Source organism: Cololabis saira, chromosome 22 (assembly GCF_033807715.1).
Source record: "Cololabis saira isolate AMF1-May2022 chromosome 22, fColSai1.1, whole genome shotgun sequence".
Lineage (NCBI taxonomy): Eukaryota > Metazoa > Chordata > Actinopteri > Beloniformes > Belonidae > Cololabis > Cololabis saira.
In genome coordinates, this window is record NC_084608.1 from 33,771,304 (window position 1) to 33,795,609 (window position 24,306).

Genomic DNA, 24,306 nt, shown 5'->3' on the forward strand with positions numbered 1-24,306 from the left:
ACACCTCACCGTCACACATGTGTGTTCTGTTAGAACCACACACACCTCACCGTCACACATGTGTGTTCTGTTAGAACCACACACACCTCACCGTCACACATGTGTGTTCTGGTAGAACCACACACACCTCACCGTCACACATGTGTGTTCTGTTAGAACCACACACACCTCACCGTCACACACGTGTGTTCTGTTAGAACCACACACACCTCACCGTCACACATGTGTGTTCTGTTAGAACCACACACACCTCACCGTCACACATGTGTGTTCTGTTAGAACCACACACACCTCACCGTCACACATGTGTGTTCTGTTAGAACCACACACACCTCACCGTCACACATGTGTGTTAGAACCAGACACACCTCACCGTCACACATGTGTGTTCTGTTAGAACCACACACACCTCACCGTCACACATGTGTGTTAGAACCAGACACACCTCACCGTCACACATGTGTGTTCTGTTAGAACCACACACACCTCACCGTCACACGTGTGCGTTCCTGCTGTCATGAAGCAGCTCCAGGTCCAGACAGAACCTGACAGAACCAGACAGAACTGAGGTTTTTCTCCCACTAGGGGAGTTTTTACCTGCCATTGTTTATGTAATAACTGCTCGGGGGTCATGTTCTGGGTATGGGTCTCTGTAAAGCGTCTAGAGACAACTCTGTTGTATTAGACGCTATATAAATAAAATTGAATTGAATTGAATTGAAAGTTACATATTCATCTTTGAATCCTCTATGAAAGCTCATCTCTGACGGAGACAGACCCCCCTGAAGACACAGACCACACACGTCCTGAAGGAAGACGGGTTTCTGCTGACGGCTAACAAACTAACATGTTGTTCAGGTTTCAGCGGACTGGGCTAGAGTGACGGCTGACCAGGAGTAAAGAACCCTCTGATCCAAATAGGAAACAGAGGGGATCAGGAGAGGCGAGATATTGACCATGCAGGGACGGGCCACCGGTCCAGAGACCAGGACGGTCTGTAGTTCGGTTAGTGTGAGGCAGAAGACGGATCCAGGAACAGCGGGCCAGGGTCAGACCCCAAGACAGACAGATAAGCTCAGACAGACGTAGCGATCAGGGCTGGACCTGAAACAGGTCCAAGGACACAGATCCGGTCCAGCATAGCAGTCCCAGGAGAACTGCTGGAGACCGGTATCTGCAGGGAGACCACAAACCCAATCTGGCAGAGTGAGAGCTGCAGACGGTTTAAATAGAAGAGGTGAGGATGATGAGGGGGATCAGCTGGCAGGAAACTCTTCATTTCCCTCCAGAAGGTTCTTCATGGACCGCTGTAGTCGCTGTGAGGTTGAGGTTTGTCGGTACCGCCGTATCTCTTTACAGCAGACGTTCTCCCCCGGGCTCCGCTGCTGCACATTCACTGCACGTGCACCGTCCCACATGTGAACATATTGTAGAGTAAAAGTGTTGCTTGAGTCAACAATGGAAGCATCCAACAGCTCTCTCAGTCAGCAGCTCCCCGGTCCAGAACTCATGAGTGACGTTCAGAAGCTTCCTGCAGCCGTTGTTGTCCTGGTTCTGGAGGAACGGAGACAAACGCTCGTTGATAAACTGGTCTCCACGCCAGAACCAGCACCACGCAGGTTTTCCCATCAGCCTTTAACACGTGTGGCGTCTGTGGAGGGAGGAGCAGCAGAGGCTGCAGAGAGCAGCAGGAGGAAAGAAGCAACAGGAAGTAACATTAGTCTGTCAATCAACACCACTCTGATCATCCCAACCTTTATTCCATGAAAATAGATTTTATCTGTAATAAGTAGATAAAGTTGTGATCCAGTGAAAGGACCAGCAGCTCTTCCTGCTGCTGCTCCCTCAGACAGTCCACACCAGATCCTGGAGCAGAAGATGTTCAGCATCGTTATGTCAGATATCACATCTCACAATCAACAAGACCAAACTGCTGCTTTCCTTCATGAAGATGCTCCAAACACTGTAAAATAAAACACATCTGTGACTCCGCAGAGCTAAAAGTAAAACATATAATCAGCTGAGAGAGTCAAATGTAGTTTTGAACAACAAAACAATTTGTTTACTTTCAGGAATATTGTTGAATAGTGTTTAATAATCTTATTACTATCAGTGGGATGATGCAGGTCCTGTATGGAGTTCTCCAGAACCTCTTCTCCTCCTACAATCACTTCTGTTTGATTGTGATAAGTCTGTCATTTGTGTTTCATCCATTATTAACAGAAATATGATGAAATAATTATAATAATTCTGATAAAAATACCAAAACATTGATGAATGTTGAATTTGACGGCAGCAACAGAACCAGTAAAAGTCCAGTCCTGCATTCCCAAGTCCATACAGGGTCTCCATGATCCCCGATAGTAATCAGAGTACTCACCACTACTCTAGAATACTTTGTTACCACATTCCTGAAAGTAAACGTAGTACTTTGTTGGCTGTCGTTAAAAATGATCATCTGATCAAAGAGACGACCCGGTATCTCCGTCCTGCATTTAATGTGGAAGCTTCAAGAATCCTGACAGACGTGTTTCTGAACTGTGGAGTTTCTGAGTGAACATGAGGGAAGATCCTGGAAACGCCAGGCAGAAAGAACCGGGCCAGGATTTGGACCAGGAACCTTGTGACTGTGAAGCTCCAGTGTTGCCCACCACACCCCCCTGAACGGAGGAGGAGAAAACACTCATCTAGATGTTTATCTGTGTTTTATTCTTTCTCCAGGTGGGAGCGCTGCAGTTTGTCAGAGATCAGATGTGATGATCTGGTCTCAGCTCTGGAGTCCAACCCGTCTGATCTGGAACATCTGGACCTGAGTAACAACACCCTGCAGGATTCAGATGTGAAGCAGCTGTGTGTTCTTCTGGAGAGTCCAGACTGCAGACTGGAGACTCTGAGGTTTGTTCTTTGACTGAAGTTGTAACAGTTGTGAGTTCTGCAGCCACAAACACCTGAGCTGCTCTGAACCATCCTGGTCTCTGGACTCATCTGCTCCTGACATCATTAGAAACAAGCTGAAGTGTCTGCAGGCTGCTTTCCTCTCCGTGGAGCACAAGTGTGCAGTATAGAGTGGTGAACGATATTCCCTCAACAAAGACGTCTTCATTCCATCCCAACATGAACTGAACCTGTGCAGCAGAATGTTTGTTTGTGCAGAGATCGTGCAGCATCGTCTACAAACATCTTCATCTTCATCTGTCCAACATGTTTCATCTGATCCAAACACTGAGATTCTAACGTTTGTACCGACTGAGATATTCCAACACAACATGAGTTTGTATGGATGATCCACTGGTGGAGCTGCAGAGCTGCAGAGCTGAAGTCACTACGTCTTTATTGGAGCAGCAGCATGATGTCATGAATATTGATGAAGCTCTTTTTCACTGGTTCTGTTGGAACCTGCACCCTGGTGGTTCAGCTAACATCTTTTATTCTTCATGCAGGTTGGAGAAATGCTATATGTCAGAGATCAGCTGTTCTTCTCTGGTCTCAGTTCTGAAGTCCAACCCCTCCCATCTGAAACATCTGAAAGATCTGGACCTGAGTGACAACAAGCTGCAGTATTCAGGAGTGAAACATCTGTGTGGTTTCCTGGAGAGTCCAGACTGCAGACTGGAGACTCTGAGGTCAGACATGTTTTAGTTGTGTGTTCAGATGAATCTGATGTGAAAGTTGTGTTGACACTAACCTGCAGACATCAGGCTGATCTCCTGCTGATCCACACTGACCATCTGACTGCTCTGGTTGTCTTTCATAATATTTCTCTCGATGTCTCACTATGGGATGCCCCGCTGCATTAATCTCATTACACCAATGCTGATTGGCTGGTGAAACGTGTCCGTCCCCCGCAGGACCAGCTACCTTAGATATCCCGTGTGGACGACACCACGTCCTTCAACCTCCTCTTCTCACTCGGAGCTCATCTGGCGTTCTGGGCTTGTTAGCTGAACTGTCCCCAGACAGATCTCACTAGCTTCTGTCTCCGGGCCCTAACCAGCCTTGGATGTGTTTATCTGCTGCGTCGGTCCCACCAGCTGGAATGTTGTTCTTTCCTCGCCCTCCCCGGCTCGGTTGGCACCGTCACGACGCCTCACCACGGCTGCTCCAGTACCGAGTGTTAGCACAGCAGCTCCTGGAGGTGTCTGGAGGACACCGGCGGTGTCCTCCAGGTCCTCCACCAGGTCCCTCCACCAGGTCCTCCTCCACCAGGTCCTCCACCAGGTCCCTCCACCAGGTCCCTCCACCAGGTCCTCCTCCACCAGGTCCTCCACCAGGTCCTCCTCCACCAGGTCCTCCACCAGGTCCTCCTCCACCAGGTCCTCCACCAGGTCCTCCACCAGGTCCCTCCACCAGGTCCTCCACCAGGTCCTCCTCCTCCAGGTCCTCCACCAGGTCCCTCCACCAGGTCCTCCTCCAGGTCCTCCACCAGGTCCTCCTCCTCCAGGTCCTCCACCAGGTCCTCCTCCACCAGGTCCTCCACCAGGTCCTCCTCCACCAGGTCCTCCACCAGGTCCTCCTCCACCAGGTCCTCCACCAGGTCCTCCACCAGGTCCTCCTCCACCAGGTCCTCCACCAGGTCCTCCACCAGGTCCTCCACCAGGTCCCTCCACCAGGTCCCTCCACCACCAGGTCCTCCTCCACCAGGTCCCTCCACCACCAGGTCCTCCTCCACCAGGTCCTCCTCCACCAGGTCCTCCACCACCAGGTCCTCCACCAGGTCCCTCCTCCAGGTCCTCCACCAGGTCCTCCACCAGGTCCCTCCTCCAGGTCCTCCACCAGGTCCTCCTCCACCAGGTCCTCCACCAGGTCCCTCCTCCAGGTCCTCCACCAGGTCCTCCTCCACCAGGTCCTCCACCAGGTCCTCCACCAGGTCCCTCCACCAGGTCCTCCACCAGGTCCCTCCACCAGGTCCTCCTCCACCAGGTCCTCCACCAGGTCCCTCCACCAGGTCCTCCACCAGGTCCTCCACCAGGTCCTCCTCCAGGTCCCTCCACCAGGTCCTCCACCAGGTCCTCCACCAGGTCCTCCACCAGGTCCCTCCACCAGGTCCTCCACCAGGTCCTCCACCAGGTCCTCCACCAGGTCCTCCACCAGGTCCTCCACCAGGTCCCTCCACCAGGTCCTCCTCCACCAGGTCCTCCACCAGGTCCCTCCACCAGGTACTCCACCAGGTCCCTCCTCCAGGTCCTCCACCAGGTCCTCCACCAGGTCCTCCTCCACCAGGTCCTCCACCAGGTCCCTCCTCCAGGTCCTCCACCAGGTCCTCCTCCACCAGGTCCTCCACCAGGTCCTCCACCAGGTCCCTCCACCAGGTCCTCCACCAGGTCCTCCACCAGGTCCTCCACCAGGTCCCTCCTCCACCAGGACCTCCTCCACCAGGACCTCCTCCACCAGGTCCTCCACCAGGTCCTCCACCAGGTCCTCCACCAGGTCCTCCACCAGGTCCTCCACCAGGTCCTCCACCAGGTCCTTCCACCAGGTCCTCCACCAGGTCCTCCTCCACCAGGTCCTCCACCAGGTCCTCCTCCACCAGGTCCTCCACCAGGTCCTTCCACCAGGTCCTCCACCAGGTCCTCCACCAGGTCCCTCCTCCACCAGGTCCTCCACCAGGTCCCAGGCTTCTCCCCGTGTCCAGACCACTGGTACCACCATGGGATCTGGCTGTGGTTCTGGAGGGGCTTAAGGCCCCCCTTTGAGCCCCTGGAGGGGGCAGACGTGGAACACGTGTCTCTGAAGGCCGTGTTGTTGCTGGCGCTGGCTTCGGCTAAGCGGGTTAGTGACATCCACGTACTTTCGGTGCAGCCGTCGTGCACTCAGCTTTTTCCGGGGGATTGAGGAGGATTTTGAACCCCAACCCGGCATTTGTGCCTCAGGTGGGGGTTCATGTTCTTCCCTGGACCTCGTGGTTTTGCTGCCCCGTGATGACGTGGTGTCGTCCACACGGGATATCTAAGGTAAGTGGTGCTACCTGCGGCGGAAGGAGACGTTTCACCAGCCAATCAGGATTGTTGTAATGAGATTAAAGCAGCGGGGCATCCCATAGTGAGATATCTCACTCATATTACTCAGAGAACCGGGGTTATGTAAATAACCTAAAGTTTTTTCTTCTCTGGTGTCTTTATTCAGGTTGGAGCACTGCGGTCTGTCAGAGATCAGCTGTTCTTCTCTGGTCTCGGCTCTGAAGTCCAACCCCTCCCATCTGAAACATCTGAAACATCTGGACCTGAGTGCTAACTACCTGCAGGATTCAGGAGTGAAACATCTGTGTGGTTTCCTGGAGAGTCCAGACTGCAGACTGGAGACTCTGAAGTCAGACATGTTTTATTTGTGTGTTCAGATGAATCTGATGTGAAAGTTGTGTTGACACTAACCTGCAGACATCAGGCTGATCTCCTGCTGATCCACACTGAATATCTGACTGCTCTGGTTGTCTTTCATCCTGTAGCGGAGCAGGCGGGGGGGCAGGGGGGGCGGCCGCCCCGGGCCCACTGCTCCGGGGGGGCCCACTCCGAAGAGGAAAAAAAAAAAAAAAAAAAAAAAAAACTCCGAAGAGGAAAAAAAAAAGTGTTCTGAATAAAATAAGGACAGTTGGACTGTATAAAACTTGTGTTCATAAGGATAAAGTTGTTTAAAAAATAAAAATGAAACAAATAGTCCCTTCTCCCCGTGTGTGTCTGCCTGTCATGCACGGGTTCGCACGCGCATCTGTTTAAGGCTGATTTATGGTTCCGCGTTACAGCAACGCAGAGCCTACGGCGTAGGTGCGCGTCGCCGCGTAACCTACGCCGTACCTACGCCGTAGCAATGCGTCGAGCCAGTTCTCGCATCAGAGCCTTAACTCATGCTGAGTTTCAGCAGCTGCAGTTGATTAAAAACTCTCTCCGGGCTGCATGGATGGGGCCAGACTACCAAACCTCACCTTGCTCTCATTTGAGAGGGACATCGCCGTTGATGAGAGCAAGTTTATTGTGACCAAAAAGACGAGTCATTAAGAAATCCAGTGCTGAGGTTGCCACATCGGACAGGTTCCAGCCCAAATGTCATTGTCATTGTCATTGTATTCTTTATTTCATTCAAAAAAACAAAACAATTTAATACAAACACAAATACAAATGTTCCTAACTTATGAATGAAAAGGAGCAGAAAGAAGAAGAATCTTATCTGATCTGCCCCTTTCACAAATAACATAAATTAATAATAATTAAAAAAACAAAAAAACAAAAAAAAAAAACAAATGCAACGTAAAACCCACCGAAATAATGAAAAACCACCCCGAATCTTACATTCTCTTGTTAAAACCATAAATTATGAAATGCGTAATACATTTCATCTTCACATTACTAAATAACCTAAAAAAAAGTTCAGGCTCCAAACAAAAACTACAATAAAATGGAGTAGATTAAAGCAAATATATTATCAGTGAGTTTATTGTGTAAATTTCTACTTTTCTCTGCCATAATGGAAACTTTTTTTTGTTAATAATTTCTCCTAAATATTAAGTAAAACCCAGGAAAAGCAGCCCAAATATATATTTTTTAGCCCAATTGGGCTGAAACCTGCCCAACCTGGCAACCTCACCTTGCTCTCAATCCAGAGGGATTTCGCCGTTGATAAGAGCAAAGTGATTGAAAGGTGAAGAACCGGCTGATGGTTCGGAAATAGTTCGGATTTGAAAAAGTTTTAAAATTAAAGTTTTTGCATTTTGGATCGTTCAATGTGCTACCCCCCAGCCCAGATGGAAATATGTTTTGTTGTGGTTCTCCGCCCACCGCTGGATGAAACCATCATTGGTAAACTGTCATAATATTAATTATTTCTGATGACATTGCCATAATGCTGAATATATTACCTTTCATATATTGTTTGTTGCCGTTTGACCGCCGTGTCTGATTGTGTTAAATACATGTCGTCGTCGTGGAGGTTGAACACGTGTGTCTGAATTGTGCTACTTGATATCAGACATCTATGGCTAAGATGAAGACTTAGCCTTAAAAATAAAAATATCCCCACGATAAGTCATAATTATGAGATAAAAAAGTCGAAATGATGAGATAGAAAGTCGAAATGATGACTTTTTATGTCATAATTATGATTTACCGTGGGGATATTTTTATTTTTAAGGCTAAGATTTCATCTTATTTTTTTCTTTTACTGGCGGAAATGGGCTTCCATAGACATTACTGGATGTCATTAGATTTTTATCTCCAGTTTGATACTTATATCTTAAAGTCTGCATTAGGGTTATAGTTAGGTTTGACATAATGACTGGTAAATCCATGGTGCTGAAACCTCATGTGAATGGTTCTGACCGTGTCGCTGCTGCTGTTGGAATTGTGGTTGGTTGGGCCTGATCTGTGGCATTTTTATCGATTATGTTCTAACGGGGATGTTTAGGCCACAAGGGCCCATCTAGAATGCTTCGCCCCCCTAGGCTGGGACCCCTGCTCCGCCCCTGCTTTCATCATATTTCTCTGGATGTCTCACTATGGGACGCCCCGCTGCATTAATCTCATTACACCAATGCTGATTGGCTGGTGAAACGTGTCCGTCCCCCGCAGGACCAGCTACCTTAGATATCCCGTGTGGACGACACCACGTCATTCAACCTCCTCTTCTCACTCAGAGCTCATCTGGCGTTCTGGGCTTGTTAGCTGAACTGTCCCCAGACAGATCTCACTAGCTTCTGTCTCCGGGCGCTAACCAGCCTTGGATGTGTTTTATCTGCTGCGTCGGTCCCACCACCAGAATGTTGTTCTTTCCTCTTTCCTCGTCCTCCTCGGTTGGCCCCGTCCCGACGCCTCACCACGGCTGCTCCAGTACTGAGTGTTAGCACAGCAGCTCCTTTCTCCCACCTTGGTGGAGGAACCGGAGGTTAGCGTGGGCTGGGGCTCCCAGCTCCACCCCCGCCCCGCAGGAGGAAGACGTCCTGGAACTGGACTATGGGGACGATGAAGAAGACACCTGGGACCTCCTCATATCAGAGGATGAAGACGAGGACGACCTCTTCATCACTCCGGCTCAGGCTGCACAGCCCGCAGCCTCCGTGGCCTCTGGCGATGGAGATGTGAGCAGCATCTGCCAGGAGACCCGGTCCCCGGGGCCTCGTCCCTCCACTGCCAGGCCATGGAGAGCTGGGGCTGCTCCGCACGCCTCCCATGGAGCCCCGGCGGTGTCCTCCAGGGGCAGGGACGGTCTTTCACCCCCCAGAGCGCCTGGCGTTGTGGTCTCTGCCCCTGAGTGTCTCCAGTTTCATTTGTGGGCCTTTCACAGCGGGTGCTCAGCTCATTACTTGGTGCTGGAGCCTCCTCCACCAGGTCCCTCCACCAGGTCCTCCACCAGGTCCTCCTCCAGGTCCTCCACCAGGTCCTCCACCAGGTCCTCCACCAGGTCCTCCACCAGGTCCTCCTCCAGGTCCTCCACCAGGTCCTCCACCAGGTCCTCCACCAGGTCCTCCACCAGGTCCTCCACCAGGTCCTCCACCAGGTCCTCCTCCACCAGGTCCTCCACCAGGTCCTCCACCAGGTCCCTCCACCAGGTCCTCCACCAGGTCCTCCTCCACCAGGACCTCCTCCACCAGGTCCTCCACCAGGTCCTCCACCAGGTCCTCCACCAGGTCCCTCCACCAGGTCCTCCACCACCAGGTCCTCCACCAGGTCCTCCACCAGGTCCTCCACCAGGTCCTCCACCAGGTCCTCCTCCACCAGGACCTCCTCCACCAGGTCCTCCACCAGGTCCTCCACCAGGTCCTCCACCAGGTCCTCCTCCAGGTCCTCCACCAGGTCCCTCCACCAGGTCCTCCTCCACCAGGTCCTCCTCCACCAGGTCCTCCACCAGGTCCTCCACCAGGTCCTCCTCCAGGTCCTCCACCAGGTCCTCCTCCACCAGGTCCCTCCACCAGGTCCTCCTCCACCAGGTCCTCCTCCACCAGGTCCTCCACCAGGTCCTCCACCAGGTCCTCCACCAGGTCCTCCACCAGGTCCTCCACCAGGTCCTCCTCCAGGTCCTCCACCAGGTCCCTCCACCAGGTCCTCCTCCACCAGGTCCTCCACCACCAGGTCCTCCTCCACCAGGTCCTCCACCAGGTCCTCCACCAGGTCCTCCTCCACCAGGTCCTCCACCAGGTCCTCCTCCACCAGGTCCTCCACCAGGTCCTCCACCAGGTCCTCCTCCAGGTCCTCCACCAGGTCCCTCCACCAGGTCCTCCTCCACCAGGTCCTCCTCCAGGTCCTCCACCAGGTCCTCCACCAGGTCCTCCACCAGGTCCTCCTCCAGGTCCTCCACCAGGTCCCTCCACCAGGTCCTCCTCCACCAGGTCCTCCACCACCAGGTCCTCCTCCACCAGGTCCTCCACCAGGTCCTCCACCAGGTCCTCCTCCACCAGGTCCTCCACCAGGTCCTCCTCCACCAGGTCCTCCACCAGGTCCTCCACCAGGTCCTCCTCCAGGTCCTCCACCAGGTCCCTCCACCAGGTCCTCCTCCACCAGGTCCTCCACCACCAGGTCCTCCTCCACCAGGTCCTCCACCAGGTCCTCCACCAGGTCCTCCACCAGGTCCTCCTCCACCAGGTCCTCCACCAGGTCCTCCACCAGGTCCTCCACCAGGTCTTCCACCAGGTCCTCCTCCACCAGGTCCTCCTCCAGGTCTTCCACCAGGTCCTCCTCCACCAGGTCCTCCACCAGGTCTTCCACCAGGTCCTCCTCCACCAGGTCCTCCACCAGGTCCTCCACCAGGTCCTCCACCAGGTCCTCCACCAGGTCCTCCTCCAGGTCCTCCACCAGGTCCCTCCACCAGGTCCTCCTCCACCAGGTCCTCCACCACCAGGTCCTCCTCCACCAGGTCCTCCACCAGGTCCTCCACCAGGTCCTCCTCCACCAGGTCCTCCACCAGGTCCTCCTCCACCAGGTCCTCCACCAGGTCCTCCACCAGGTCCTCCTCCAGGTCCTCCACCAGGTCCCTCCACCAGGTCCTCCTCCACCAGGTCCTCCTCCAGGTCCTCCACCAGGTCCTCCACCAGGTCCTCCACCAGGTCCTCCTCCAGGTCCTCCACCAGGTCCCTCCACCAGGTCCTCCTCCACCAGGTCCTCCACCACCAGGTCCTCCTCCACCAGGTCCTCCACCAGGTCCTCCACCAGGTCCTCCTCCACCAGGTCCTCCACCAGGTCCTCCTCCACCAGGTCCTCCACCAGGTCCTCCACCAGGTCCTCCTCCAGGTCCTCCACCAGGTCCCTCCACCAGGTCCTCCTCCACCAGGTCCTCCACCACCAGGTCCTCCTCCACCAGGTCCTCCACCAGGTCCTCCACCAGGTCCTCCACCAGGTCCTCCTCCACCAGGTCCTCCACCAGGTCCTCCACCAGGTCCTCCACCAGGTCTTCCACCAGGTCCTCCTCCACCAGGTCCTCCACCAGGTCTTCCACCAGGTCCTCCTCCACCAGGTCCTCCACCAGGTCCTCCTCCACCAGGTCCTCCTCCACCAGGTCCTCCACCAGGTCCTCCATCAGGTCCTCCACCAGGTCCTCCACCAGGTCCTCCACCAGGTCCTCCACCAGGTCCTCCTCCACCAGGTCCTCCACCAGGTCCTCCACCAGGTCCTCCTCCACCAGGTCCTCCACCAGGTCCTCCATCAGGTCCTCCACCAGGTCCTCCACCAGGTCCTCCACCAGGTCCTCCTCCACCAGGTCCTCCTCCACCAGGTCCTCCACCAGGTCCTCCACCAGGTCCTCCACCAGGTCCTCCTCCACCAGGTCCTCCACCAGGTCCCTCCACCAGGTCCCTCCACCAGGTCCTCCACCAGGTCCTCCTCCACCAGGTCCTCCACCAGGTCCTCCACCAGGTCCTCCACCAGGTCCTCCTCCACCAGGTCCTCCTCCACCAGGTCCTCCTCCACCAGGTCCTCCACCAGGTCCTCCTCCACCAGGTCCCTCCACCAGGTCCTCCTCCACCAGGTCCTCCACCAGGTCCTCCTCCACCAGGTCCTCCTCCACCAGGTCCTCCTCCACCAGGTCCCTCCACCAGGTCCTCCTCCACCAGGTCCTCCACCAGGTCCTCCACCAGGTCCTCCACCAGGTCCTCCTCCACCAGGTCCCTCCACCAGGTCCTCCTCCACCAGGTCCCTCCACCAGGTCCTCCTCCACCAGGTCCTCCACCAGGTCCTCCACCAGGTCCTCCACCAGGTCCTCCACCAGGTCCTCCTCCACCAGGTCCTCCACCAGGTCCTCCTCCACCAGGTCCTCCTCCACCAGGTCCTCCACCAGGTCCTCCATCAGGTCCTCCACCAGGTCCTCCTCCACCAGGTCCTCCACCAGGTCCTCCTCCACCAGGTCCTCCACCAGGTCCCTCCACCAGGTCCTCCTCCAGGTCCTCCTCCACCAGGTCCTCCACCAGGTCCTCCTCCTCCAGGTCCTCCTCCACCAGGTCCTCCACCAGGTCCTCCACCAGGTCCTCCACCAGGTCCTCCTCCACCAGGTCCTCCACCAGGTCCTCCACCAGGTCCTCCTCCACCAGGTCCTCCACCAGGTCCTCCACCAGGTCTTCCTCCACCAGGTCCTCCACCAGGTCCTCCTCCACCAGGTCGCTCCACCAGGTCCTCCACCAGGTCCTCCTCCACCAGGTCCTCCACCAGGTCCTCCACCAGGTCCTCCACCAGGTCCTCCTCCACCAGGTCCTCCACCAGGTCCTCCACCAGGTCCTCCACCAGGTCCTCCACCAGGTCCTCCTCCACCAGGTCCTCCACCAGGTCCTCCACCAGGTCCTCCACCAGGTACTCCACCAGGTCGCTCCACCAGGTCCTCCACCAGGTCCTCCACCAGGTCCTCCTCCACCAGGTCCTCCACCAGGTCCTCCTCCACCAGGTCCTCCACCAGGTCCTCCACCAGGTCCCTCCACCAGGTCCTCCTCCACCAGGTCCTCCTCCACCAGGTCCTCCTCCACCAGGTCCTCCTCCACCAGGTCCTCCACCAGGTCCTCCACCAGGTCCTCCACCAGGTCCTCCACCAGGTCCTCCTCCACCAGGTCCTCCTCCACCAGGTCCTCCACCAGGTCCTCCACCAGGTCGCTCCACCAGGTCCTCCACCAGGTCCCTCCACCAGGTCCTCCTCCACCAGGTCCTCCACCAGGTCCTCCACCAGGTCCTCCACCAGGTCCTCCTCCACCAGGTCCTCCACCAGGTCCTCCACCAGGTCCTCCACCAGGTCCTCCTCCACCAGGTCCTCCACCAGGTCCTCCACCAGGTCCTCCTCCAGGTCCTCCTCCACCAGGTCCTCCACCAGGTCCTCCTCCAGGTCCTCCTCCACCAGGTCCTCCACCAGGTCCTCCACCAGGTCCTCCTCCACCAGGTCCTCCACCAGGTCCTCCTCCACCAGGTCTTCCTCCACCAGGTCCCTCCACCAGGTCCTCCACCAGGTACTCCACCAGGTCCTCCTCCACCAGGTCGCTCCACCAGGTCCTCCACCAGGTCCTCCACCAGGTCCCAGGCTTCTCCCCGTGTCCAGACCACTGGTACCACCATGGGATCTGGCTGTGGTTCTGGAGGGGCTTAAGGCCCCCCTTTGAGCCCCTGGAGGGGGCAGACGTGGAACACGTGTCTCTGAAGGCCGTGTTGTTGCTGGCGCTGGCTTCGGCTAAGCGGGTTAGTGACATCCACGTGCTTCAGTGCAGCCGTCATGTGCTCAGCTTTTTCCGGGGGGTTGAGGAGGATTTTGAAACCCAACAGCATTTGTGCCTCAGGTGGGGGTTCATGTTCTCTCCTGGACCTCGTGGTTTTGCTGCCCCGTGATGACGTGGTATCGTCCACACGGGATATCTAAGGTAAGTGGTGCTACCTGCAGCGGACAGAGATGTTTCACCAGCCAAACAGGATTGTTGTAATGAGATTAACGCAGCAGGGCATCCCATAGTGAGACATCTCACTCATATTACTCAGAGAACCGGGGTTATGTAAATAACCTAAAGTTTCTTCTTCTCTGGTGTCTTTGTTCAGGTTGGAGCGCTGCGGTCTGTCAGGGATCAGCTGTTCTTCTCTGGTCTCAGCTCTGAAGTCCAACCCCTCCCACCTGAAACATCTGGACCTGAGTGACAACGACCTGCAGGATTCAGGAGTGAAACATCTGTGTGGTTTCCTGGAGAGTCCAGACTGCAGACTGGAGACTCTGAGGTCAGACATGTTTTAGTTGTGTGTTCAGATGAATCTGATGTGAAAGTTGTGTTGACACTAACCTGCAGACATCAGGCTGATCTCCTGCTGATCCACACTGACCATCAGACTGCTCTGGTTTCTTCTACTCTGGTGTCTTTGTTCAGGTTGGAGTTCTGTGGTCTGTCAGGGATCAGCTGTTCTTCTCTGGTCTCAGCTCTGAAGTCCAACCCCTCCCACCTGAAACATCTGGACCTGAGCAGGAACTACGACCTGAAGGTTGCAGATGTGCAGCAGCTGTCTAAACTGGTGCAGAGTCCACACTACCAGCTGCAGACTCTCAGGTCAGTGGAGGTTGGAGTCGGTCCTGCTGCTTCCAGCAGTTTTCTACTAAAACCAGTGTCTATCAAAGATCCAGTGTTTCCAGTGAAGCTGCAGCTTCTCAGCGGCTGCTTTCCCCAGTAAAGCTGTGAGAGGAGGATGATGACAGGCTGCAGGATCAGAGGATCCAGATGTGTGTTGTAGACCAGTGTTGTGCTGGTGTTCACGTGTCCACAAATAAAGGAGTATTCCAGCTGACGGCCTTCCAGGATGTTCAGACACACAGCTGCTCCACTGCAGCTCTGAACTCTGAAGGAACCCAGAATGGAAAATCCACCAATAACCTTGTCCATGTGGCCGTTTCACACGGAATAAAAACAGGAACAAACAAGAATGGAATTAAGTTTTTGAACTGCAGTGATAATTTAATAATATATAAAAAGGACAGAATTTTTCATAAAAATGTAATGTTTGTGCAGTTATTTCATCATAAATAGGTTCAGTTGATGGAATAGTCGTCGTATTGGTTCATCCAGGTTACGAACTCTGCAGAACTCTCCTTGTTTATGAGCATAAATATGTAAACTTATCATTTCATGTGAGTCTCTGAACAAGGGAAGTCAAGACAAAACTGAAACACGAGTACACGAGGTTTCAAAATAAAACAGGAACCTAAACACCAAAACTGGGACATGAACTCCAAACCGGGACAGAACTGAGGGGAGAACATCAACATTAAATGGACCTGACTTCCTCCAATAAATGTCCTTAACGTCCAACTGTCCAAAAGCTCCGTGACTGAGAAGAATCCAGGCTTTCATCCATCAGCCGTCCTGGACCAATAAGTGTTTCATTACCAGCTGAGATCTCTGTGGTCCAGCAGCCTCGTAGAGCTTCAGAAAAGTAGAACAGTCTTCCTGGTCCAGTTCTGGGTTCTCTGCTAGTTCTTCTCTCATCCAGACGTTTGGGGTTGAATGGTGCCCACAGTTCCCAGAATGACAGAGAGACTTGACTGAATGTTCCAAGTATTGACTGATCTTGTTCAGGAGGAGATTCAGTCATTCTTGATCAGATCTCTGGAGGAAGGTGTTGAACTCCAGGCTGGTTTCCAGCATCCTCAACCATGGCAGCTAAAGCGTTGGCTCTGGATTGAACATGAGCTTCAGGAAGAAACCCAGGTTCCTCATCAGGAAGGACGGGTTTGATACCAGACCCAGAAGCAGCTTCAGCATCAGACAGAGCAGCCAGTTCAGTGTGAGCAGAGGTGCATGCTGGGACGCTGCACGCACCTCTGCCTCACTCATCATTATTTACCTGCTCACATTCATTAGAGCCACCATGGTTTTACATGTCAGTTTCCATAAACTCTCATATTTTTACAGTCTTGTTGTGATTTCAGCTGTAAATTTAAAATTATTTCCAGATGTCATGAGTTTAGTGTCAAATAAAACAACAGTCTCATCTGTTTTTATCTGCAGAACAAATTGGAGCCAAACAGACGACGGTGGACCAGGTGGACTCTTCACAGAGGAGACGTCCTCCTATAATCTCTCAACACCAGCAAAGGTTGGTGAAGCTTGTGGCTCCACCAACCTCCACCTCTCCCCTCATCAAACACCCTGGTCTGCTCCCACCGCACCTTCCTGCTCTCAGACTAACATTCCTTCTGTCCCTGGTCCTAAATCTGCTGAAAGCGGCAGTGAAGAGACACAACAGCGTGAAGAAGACTCCAACCTGGGAGAAGGATGTGAGCCTTTTATCAGAATGAAGGCGATCCCAGCGAGCAACGCTCCGCCTTCCTCTGGTCCTCTAAAACTCTCCACCACAGGTTCCTGTGAGAGGAAGGAAAAGTCCTGCAGCAGGTCCCGTTCAAGCAGCTTTCCCTCGCCCACTCATCAACCTTCTGCAGAAAGCAGAGCCCTAAAAAGATGTGGAAGTTTCCCTGCCGGGAACCTGAGCAGCAGCTTTGAGGAGTTCACACCTGCCTGCACTGATGAGTCTGCTGGTGAAAGCTACAGGTTCCAGTGCTCCCGTCCAGGTCAGTACCAGTGCAGAGAGACGGCTCTGGTGTTCCACATGAAGGACGGAGGCCAGGTTCTGTACAGGATCCTTCCTTGGAGCAGGAGCCAGCTGAGCCCACATCACAAGAAGCCTGCAGGACCCCTGTTTGACATCAGGTGTGTGAAGGAGGGGTCCATGTGTCAGCTTCACCTCCCTCACTGTGAGATCCGCTCCACAGGGGGATGTCGCTTCTTGTCGGTCGCTCACGTGAACGATGATGGCATCGAGTTCATCAGGCCTCAGAAGATAACAGAAACTCATGTTGTCATCGACGTCACAGGGTTTTCTTGTTACGGTAATGTCAAAGATGAAGCCTCTCCCTCTGTTCCGATCCGAGCGTTGGTTCTGCCGTTCTACAAGCCTCCACAGGATCCAGACACTGAACACATCATCAACGTGTTGCTGCTCCCAGATAATGTTTCTGTCAGTGATGTTGTTCGCTCCAGGAAAAAACTAGACAGAGATGAGACGTACGTACGAACCCCAGCTCGCTGTAAACTGCAGCCCCAGCAGGTTTACTCTCTGACCACCAGTCCTGGAGGAGACTCCGTTGAAGTCCAGCCTACAGAGGCTGAATTTTTTGAAGACTCCTACAACAACTACTTAGAAACGTTCCAGCTGATTTATGAAACGAAGATGAAACACATCAGACTGAGTTTGAAGGACAGCAGCTCCAACGGTGTCTGGGAAAGACGGGTTTGTGTTTCTTCCTCTGAGGTAAAAGCGTCTCCTGGATCAGCCCGTCTGAACCTCCCGCCACAAGAGCAGCTGCTGGAAGTCCGGAGCAGCCTCGTTGAGAGGATCTCAGAACCTAACCTCCAGAGCCTGCTGGACAAACTCCTGGAGAGACGTGTCATCAATTATGATGAGTTGGAGACGGCAAAGGAGAAGACAAACAGAGGAGAGAGAACTCGCTGTGTTGTTGATACGGTGAGCAAAAAAGGTCGAGATGCAAGTTCAGAGATGATTGAGATTCTCAATGACCTGGACCCGTTCCTCTGTCGAGATCTGGCCTTGATCTGAAGAGCATTACTGCCCCCTTAAACTGCACATGTGTGGAAGCTGCATCATGATTTCCAGGAAGGAGTTTTGATCCCAACTCTTGCCATCAGAAATATCTGCTCAACTAATCACCACAGAGGGTTTTCTCTGAAACAGCTGTTCTAAATCTCCTGGAAACAACATTCCTGGGAGGTTTACCCACACACACCGTGCATCTCTGCAGGATGGAGGTTTCTTTCCAGTAGCAAGTTGCTTTATGGCGCCTCAGCTGTTGGTAAGTGTCTGCATTGCCAGGAACGGCCCTCCAACAAGAATTATGGGAAAGTTCTGCAAGGCAAAGACGAGGTCCTGCCTCATGTTAAGTGTTAACTCGGTTCTTCAGCAGAAGATGATCTGCAGCCCTCCTGACGTTCCCTCACACTTCTACACTTCTAATTCATGTTGATCGTTGCTGTTTATGCAAAAGCAGCAACAGAAACTCAGCAACCATCTCAGCTCCTTCAGGTTCATCTGCTCGTTGCTGGTTTTGTCTTCTTGGTTCTTCTTCATCGTCTGTTTCATTCACTGCAGTGGTGGCTGGCCACCAGCAGAAGTGGCACACTACTGCCACCTAGTGGTCCTGAGCAGGACTTTGCTGAGCCAGCGGATCCTCCCAGGTCCAGCCCTGTAATGGACACATGACGGCTGAAAAGACGGAGGATCTGGTCGTACCGTTACCTTCCAGCCTTCCAGCTTTTATCCTGAGTGGATGCTGATGGAAACCCACTCATCTGACTATACTTGGCCTCCCACTCAAGACGCTTTCTGTTTCCAGGGTGTAATGTGTCTCTCCAGTCCAGTTGTGTCTTAATCTTGGTAGTTTTCTTGTTTTCTAACTCTTCAGACAGATAAGATGGATGTTTGATACCAACTATAAACATGTATCTTTAACATGAATTAACTGTAGCTGTGAACTTATTTTGTGGACGTGTTGTTTTCCCACAGAAATATATTTGATCATACAAAGACCTCATAGTTTCTTCCTGCAGCTCATACAGGGTTTCCACTGGGTTTTGAAAAGTATTAAAAAGTGATAAATGAAAATTGCCAAATTTAAGGCCATTAAAAGTGTTAAATTCACTGCCAGAGGTGTTATTTTTTTTTATTTGGTATTATTTTTTACCTTTAACATTTTAAGCAGTCTATTTTATTGTCATTCACAAAGTGAAATAAATGTGAAACATCTGGTCAACATCAGTTGTCTATAAATCTGTTCTGTATAGTGTTCTATAGGTCAAAATCTGTATTAATGTTAAAAGGTGATCAACACTTAATGTTGTGACAGTTTTTTAAAAAAATCTGAAGGTAGTGAAAAAGGTATTACATTTGGTATTAAATTTAACATAAGGATTGCTGTATAAACCCTGTCATAAAAGAGCCTGTTGCTCAACAAGATATTTTTCTGTTACCTTTTAAGGTAAAAGCAGCAAATGAAAGCTCTTAACCTTTTCCCCCCCGAGGGATTTTGGAGGTAAATTTCACCTGAAGAGGCCTATCCAAATTAAATCCACAATATCTCCACAATTATATGGACAATATGCATAATGTTGGTCTCAATGGATAGTTAAGACCTCCCAGCATGCATTTCCAGTGTCAGAAAAATTGTGAATGTTCACATGTCTGAGCAAATTGTGATAAAACAAAGAAAAAATTGAAATGTTTATTCTTGTTTTTTTCAGTGGAAAACACCTGGATAGCAATGCATATAATTATAAAGACACCACTGTCTGAATTCAGCAACTCCTTGACTACAACTGTACCAAGTTACATGAGAATAGCTTAAAGCACATGGATTTTATAAAGGTTTTAGTGTGGATAGTACCAGGCGGAATACCTGTCAAGTTTTGGATATAAAAATACGTGAAATGTTCCCGCCGCTGTCCCAGCAGCTCAACCGAGGTCCAGTATCTTACATTTAAGACAGATTTAGGAGAAATCCAAAATAACAAGCTGTCAACCACTTACAAACTACAATTATGTGCTCGTAGCCTGATAGGACGACCTTTGTTGACACTGAAATGCTGTGTACTTCCTATGTATGTAATTCCTATAATAGAACCTAAATGAAAACACAAAGGGGAATTAAAGCACATTTATTTTTTTAATATTTTCAGTTTATATACACATTGATTGTCTCTCCTGCTTATCTTTAGGAAAGTAAATTCAGTTTCCCATTTTTAGAGATATTAACACGAAGTCTTTGCTTTTTGTGCAGAAATGTCTTCTCTCTCTGGTTACATCCATCCAGCTCTGATTTGTTGTTCAGGCTGCTCCCGTTGTCACCTCTAACCTCACTAGAACTGCCACCCAGGACGCAGCAGGAGGCAGCTATCGCGAGGCTAGTGACAACTCAGTTTGCAGTTTAAAATTATTATATTATAAAACGGGAAATTCACGGGAAAATACTAATACGGGAGGGCGGCGGGGCAAAAGGGTAAAATACGGCAGTTTCCCGGCCAAAACAGGAGACTTGACAGGTCTGCCAGGCGGACTCTCTTTTTGGTACTTGGATACCTATACTGGGCTAAAATGTTTTTTTTTACCCTTTTTTGAAGGGAATATGGTTATAAAATACTTTGATGATTTGATGATACATGATTTCAGAGGATCAGAGGAGGCTGGTCCATAGAGGCAGGGGAGGCTGGTCCTCCTCTATTTTTGAGAGGCAAGAGGGAGATTAAAATATTTAAAAAAAACAGTAACTGGTTGAAATAAACCATTACCAAATCTCAGTATCATTTATAAAATATTTTTTTCTCTCTTCTTTGGAAGAAAATCCATAAAAAAATGGTTCAACAGTGACACCTCAGGCCACAGCAGGCTAGAGGAGAAAGAGCAGTCTGTGTGAGGAGAAGGGGGTCTAAGGGAGGCTGGGGGGCTTCTGTCCTCCGGGGGAGGGCTCTCCTTCCATTCACTCAATGCATTCATTTTTTTTTTCATGCTAATCTGTGATTGGCCAAAACACGTAAAACGACGCGCCAAGGGAGGCCAGCCTCCTTCCCAATCAACAACCAGAATACAGGATTGACATGTGTTGGTCCAATCACAGCTTCCAAATTTCATCTTCAAATTTCATCATCGACAACAGCCACTCTGCCTTGTGACTTTACAAGATCTAAAGAAAAGGTGAGTATTCATAGTTCAATTTAGTTTCAACTAGTTTTAGTTTTTCCAATCACTATCACGCCTGTTAAGAAATTTGCTCCGAAAATTTCGGGATTTCTGTCTGCCTGCCGGCTCCGAAGCTGATTTATGGTTCCGCTTTAAATCGACGCAGAGCCTACGGCGTAGTAGGGTATACCCTGTGTTGAAAAAAATCGATTCTCCGATTTTAAATCGATTCTCATATTAATTCCTAAAAATCGATTCATATGTCTAAAGATCGATTTAAAAAAAAAACTTTTTTTTTTTTTTTTCATCATTACATTACAACTTTTGGTACCTTTTTGTTTATGCCCAAAAAAGGAATATTTTGTTGGACACGAGAATAACTGGTGCCATGTTTTTGCCTTTAAATATGTTTAAAGGTTTGAAAACATTAAAGTTTTCAGTTATAATCGCATAAATTGTCTATATTTCTTTGCTTTATTATACTGTCTTGGCGTTAAATTTGCATAAATGTTAAAAACCAAATTCTCATGAATGGGGAAAAAATAAAAGCGATTTTTCTTTCGTCCTCTGTTTCCTCCCTGGATGTGTTTGGTAATTCTGACCCACACGATGTTTCTGTTTCAGTTCTATCAGCATTCTGGGAGGTGATTGGTCCTTACAGCATCATTAGCTGCCAATACTTGCTGTTGAATCTCAATATGATACTAGTATTAATATGTTGCATAACTAGACAGTCATATAATTCATGCAACAGCTCAAAAAACTGTTTTATTAACAGTAACCCAAATCAATATCGGATCGAATCGAATCAGATCGTGATAATCGATTCTGAATCTTAAGAATCGGAATCGAATCGATTCTTGATATTTGAATCGATCCCCAGCCCTAGTAGGGTACGGCGTACGGTTGCGCGTCGCCGCATAGCCTACGCCGGAGGTTCTGCGTCCGGCAGGCAGACAGATATCAGCCTTTATTCTGCAGAGGTTGCAAAAAACTTGCAAAAAAGTGATTATGTACATTCACTGAGTGAATATTATGAAAGTAAAATATATATTTCTCGCTGTATGACGATGAAAAGCATTCTGGGAATTTTTTTTGTCCCTAGAAAACTATTTTTTTCTTTTTAAATCAGAGGGTGTTGTGTAAAATTCCCACTGTGACGTACTGGGTGCCTTCACAAGTGTTGAACACTGGGCTGCTTCTTGTTACACCTCACATCCTTAAATACTGTAGTAGGCCTGTATGGTTCATCTGGAAACAACAGGATTGAATAAAATGATGTTGTTGTTAAGAAATCTTGTAAGCCATTCTTTTACTGCTTAATTTTTGTTGAATATAAGAAAATAGGGATAAGTAGTCAACTAATATAAAATAACGTGACGCCGTGGGTTGGTTTTCCTCCCGTCCTCCCCAATTTTTTCAGTCACCAGCCGCCACTGATATATATATATTAAAAAAAAAAAAAATATATATATATATATATATATATATATATATACTGTATATATATATATATACCGGTATGTATATATATATATATATATTATATATATATATATATATATATATATATATATATATATATTATATATATATATATATATATATATATATATATATATATATATATATATATATATATATATATATATATATATATATATATATATATGTATATGGCTCCAGAGGTCTGATGGAGGAAGTCTCTTCAAGTGGAACATCTCGTCTGAAAGCTTGCGATATGTAGAATGTCAACAAAGTTTACGTCAATTCCCAAAAGCCATGAGGAGTCAACTAAATTGCCGGCAGTTATTGATGAGAGTCAATCTGGATTTATGCAGAATCGTCATATTTCAAATAACATAAGATTAATTTTAGATATAATTGATTACCCTGAATTTGTGCAGGATGACAGTTTTATTCTTTTTCGATTTCTATAAGGCTTGTGACTCCTTGGAACATGCTTTTATTATTACTGCTTGAATAAATTTGGCTTTGGTCAATCCTTTTGCAATGCAGTTCACACATTATATTCTAATAGTAATAGTTCTATAAAACTTGCTAGTGGTACTTCCCCAAGGTTTTCTTTGAAACGTGGAGTTAGGCAGGGGTGCCCCCTATCAGTGTATCTTTTTCTCCTTTCTGTTCAACTCCTTCATTCACATCAAACTCAGCTCTTAAAGGGTATGGTTGTCGCTAATAAAGAAATATTCATAAGTCAACTAGCAGATGACACTGCTCTCTTTCTCAGGGAAGTTTCTCAGGTATCAGTAGCAATCAACTATTCAGTCCTTTTCAATCGCCTCTGGACTTTCCCTTAATCTTAATAAATGCAAACTTTTGCCTGTTAAAGACTGTCTGGCAGCTTAAATTCATGGAATCCCTGTGAGAAACTGTGTAACTTACCTCGGTATTCAAATCACTAAAAACCAGCACTCCAGATGCTTTGTAAACTTCAATCCTATTATAGAAAAAAAGAATAATACAGTAATCCTTAATCACTGGCTGCAGAGAGACTCGTCTTTGAAGGGAAGAGTTTTGCTGTCGAAGGCTGAAGGAATCTCACGTCTAACCTGCTGCTTAATCCTTGATAACACAACCTGTAAATCAATTGATAAAATTACACAATTTTTTATGGAAAAACAAAACCCACTACTTACGAAAATCTGTCACTTTAAGCTCCTATGACAAAGGTGTTTTGAATTTTATTGATTTCAGCGCGCTTAATAATACCTTCAAGATAAACTGGATCAAAAAGTATTTGAAAAAACCCACATCTATTTGGAATTTTATTTCTCACCACGTATTCTCAAATTTAGGTGGCCTTAATTTCATGCTGCTCTGTAATTATAATATTCCAAAAATACCACTCAAACTTTCTCACTTCCATCACCAGGTTCTCTTAGCATGGACATTGATTTACAAACACAATTTATCTCTGCAAAGTTGCTTCATTTGGAACAACTGTAATGTTGTTTACAAAAACAAAACATTATTTTTGGATAAGTGGTTTGACAATGGAATTGTTTTAGTTAGTCAATTGTTCAAAAAAGATGGGTGGATGTATAATTACTCCAAATTTCTAAGGAGATATAAATTACCAATAACAGCTAGAGAGTTTTCAGTCGTGTTTGATGCTATTCCTTCTGGTCTGTGCATGTTATTCAGCTGCTCCTACAGTTCTCCTGCTCTATCATGCTCTATCTATCTCTATATATCTATCCTCTACCAACAACCCTCCTGATGGGTCCCAGTCTTCTTTTGGTAGTGTTTGCTTCTCATCTGCTAAGCTTCCGAATGCCAAAGTAAGAGCCGTGTTTCAGGACGGTTTAACTTCCATCCCACCAGCCACAATTTATTGGCTCAATTTCGTGACAGATATTGAGTGGACAAAGATTTGGTCGTTACCACAAATATTCTTTCTAACAAATAAAGTCAAAGAGATCTCTTTTAAATTGATACACAAATTACCCTGCAAAACAATATTTATCAAAATTTAAGAGTTATGTTAATTTTTTCTTTTTGCCAAAGGCATCCTGAAACATATTCTCACTTGTTCTGGTCGTGTGAATTCACTTATAAATTCTGGAGGGACTTCCACAAGTACATTGCTGATTCTTTTCTGATTTTCATCTTTATTTTAAGA

The 24,306-nt window shown here is 49.3% G+C and overlaps 1 protein-coding gene across 1 annotated transcript in view; it reads left to right on the plus strand.

The window, feature by feature from the left end:
- LOC133423109 (NACHT, LRR and PYD domains-containing protein 12-like) overlaps window positions 1–19,650 on the plus strand; it is a 32,299-nt gene extending 12,649 nt beyond the window's left edge. Inside the window, exons 9-14 of the mRNA XM_061713229.1 lie at window positions 2,722–2,895; window positions 3,441–3,623; window positions 6,124–6,306; window positions 13,974–14,147; window positions 14,294–14,470; window positions 15,926–19,650. Coding sequence (XP_061569213.1) covers window positions 2,722–2,895; window positions 3,441–3,623; window positions 6,124–6,306; window positions 13,974–14,147; window positions 14,294–14,470; window positions 15,926–17,531 — 2,497 coding nt within the window. The 3' untranslated portion in view covers window positions 17,532–19,650. The remainder of the gene's footprint in view (window positions 1–2,721; window positions 2,896–3,440; window positions 3,624–6,123; window positions 6,307–13,973; window positions 14,148–14,293; window positions 14,471–15,925) is intronic.
- Window positions 19,651–24,306: the final 4,656 nt, after the last annotated feature.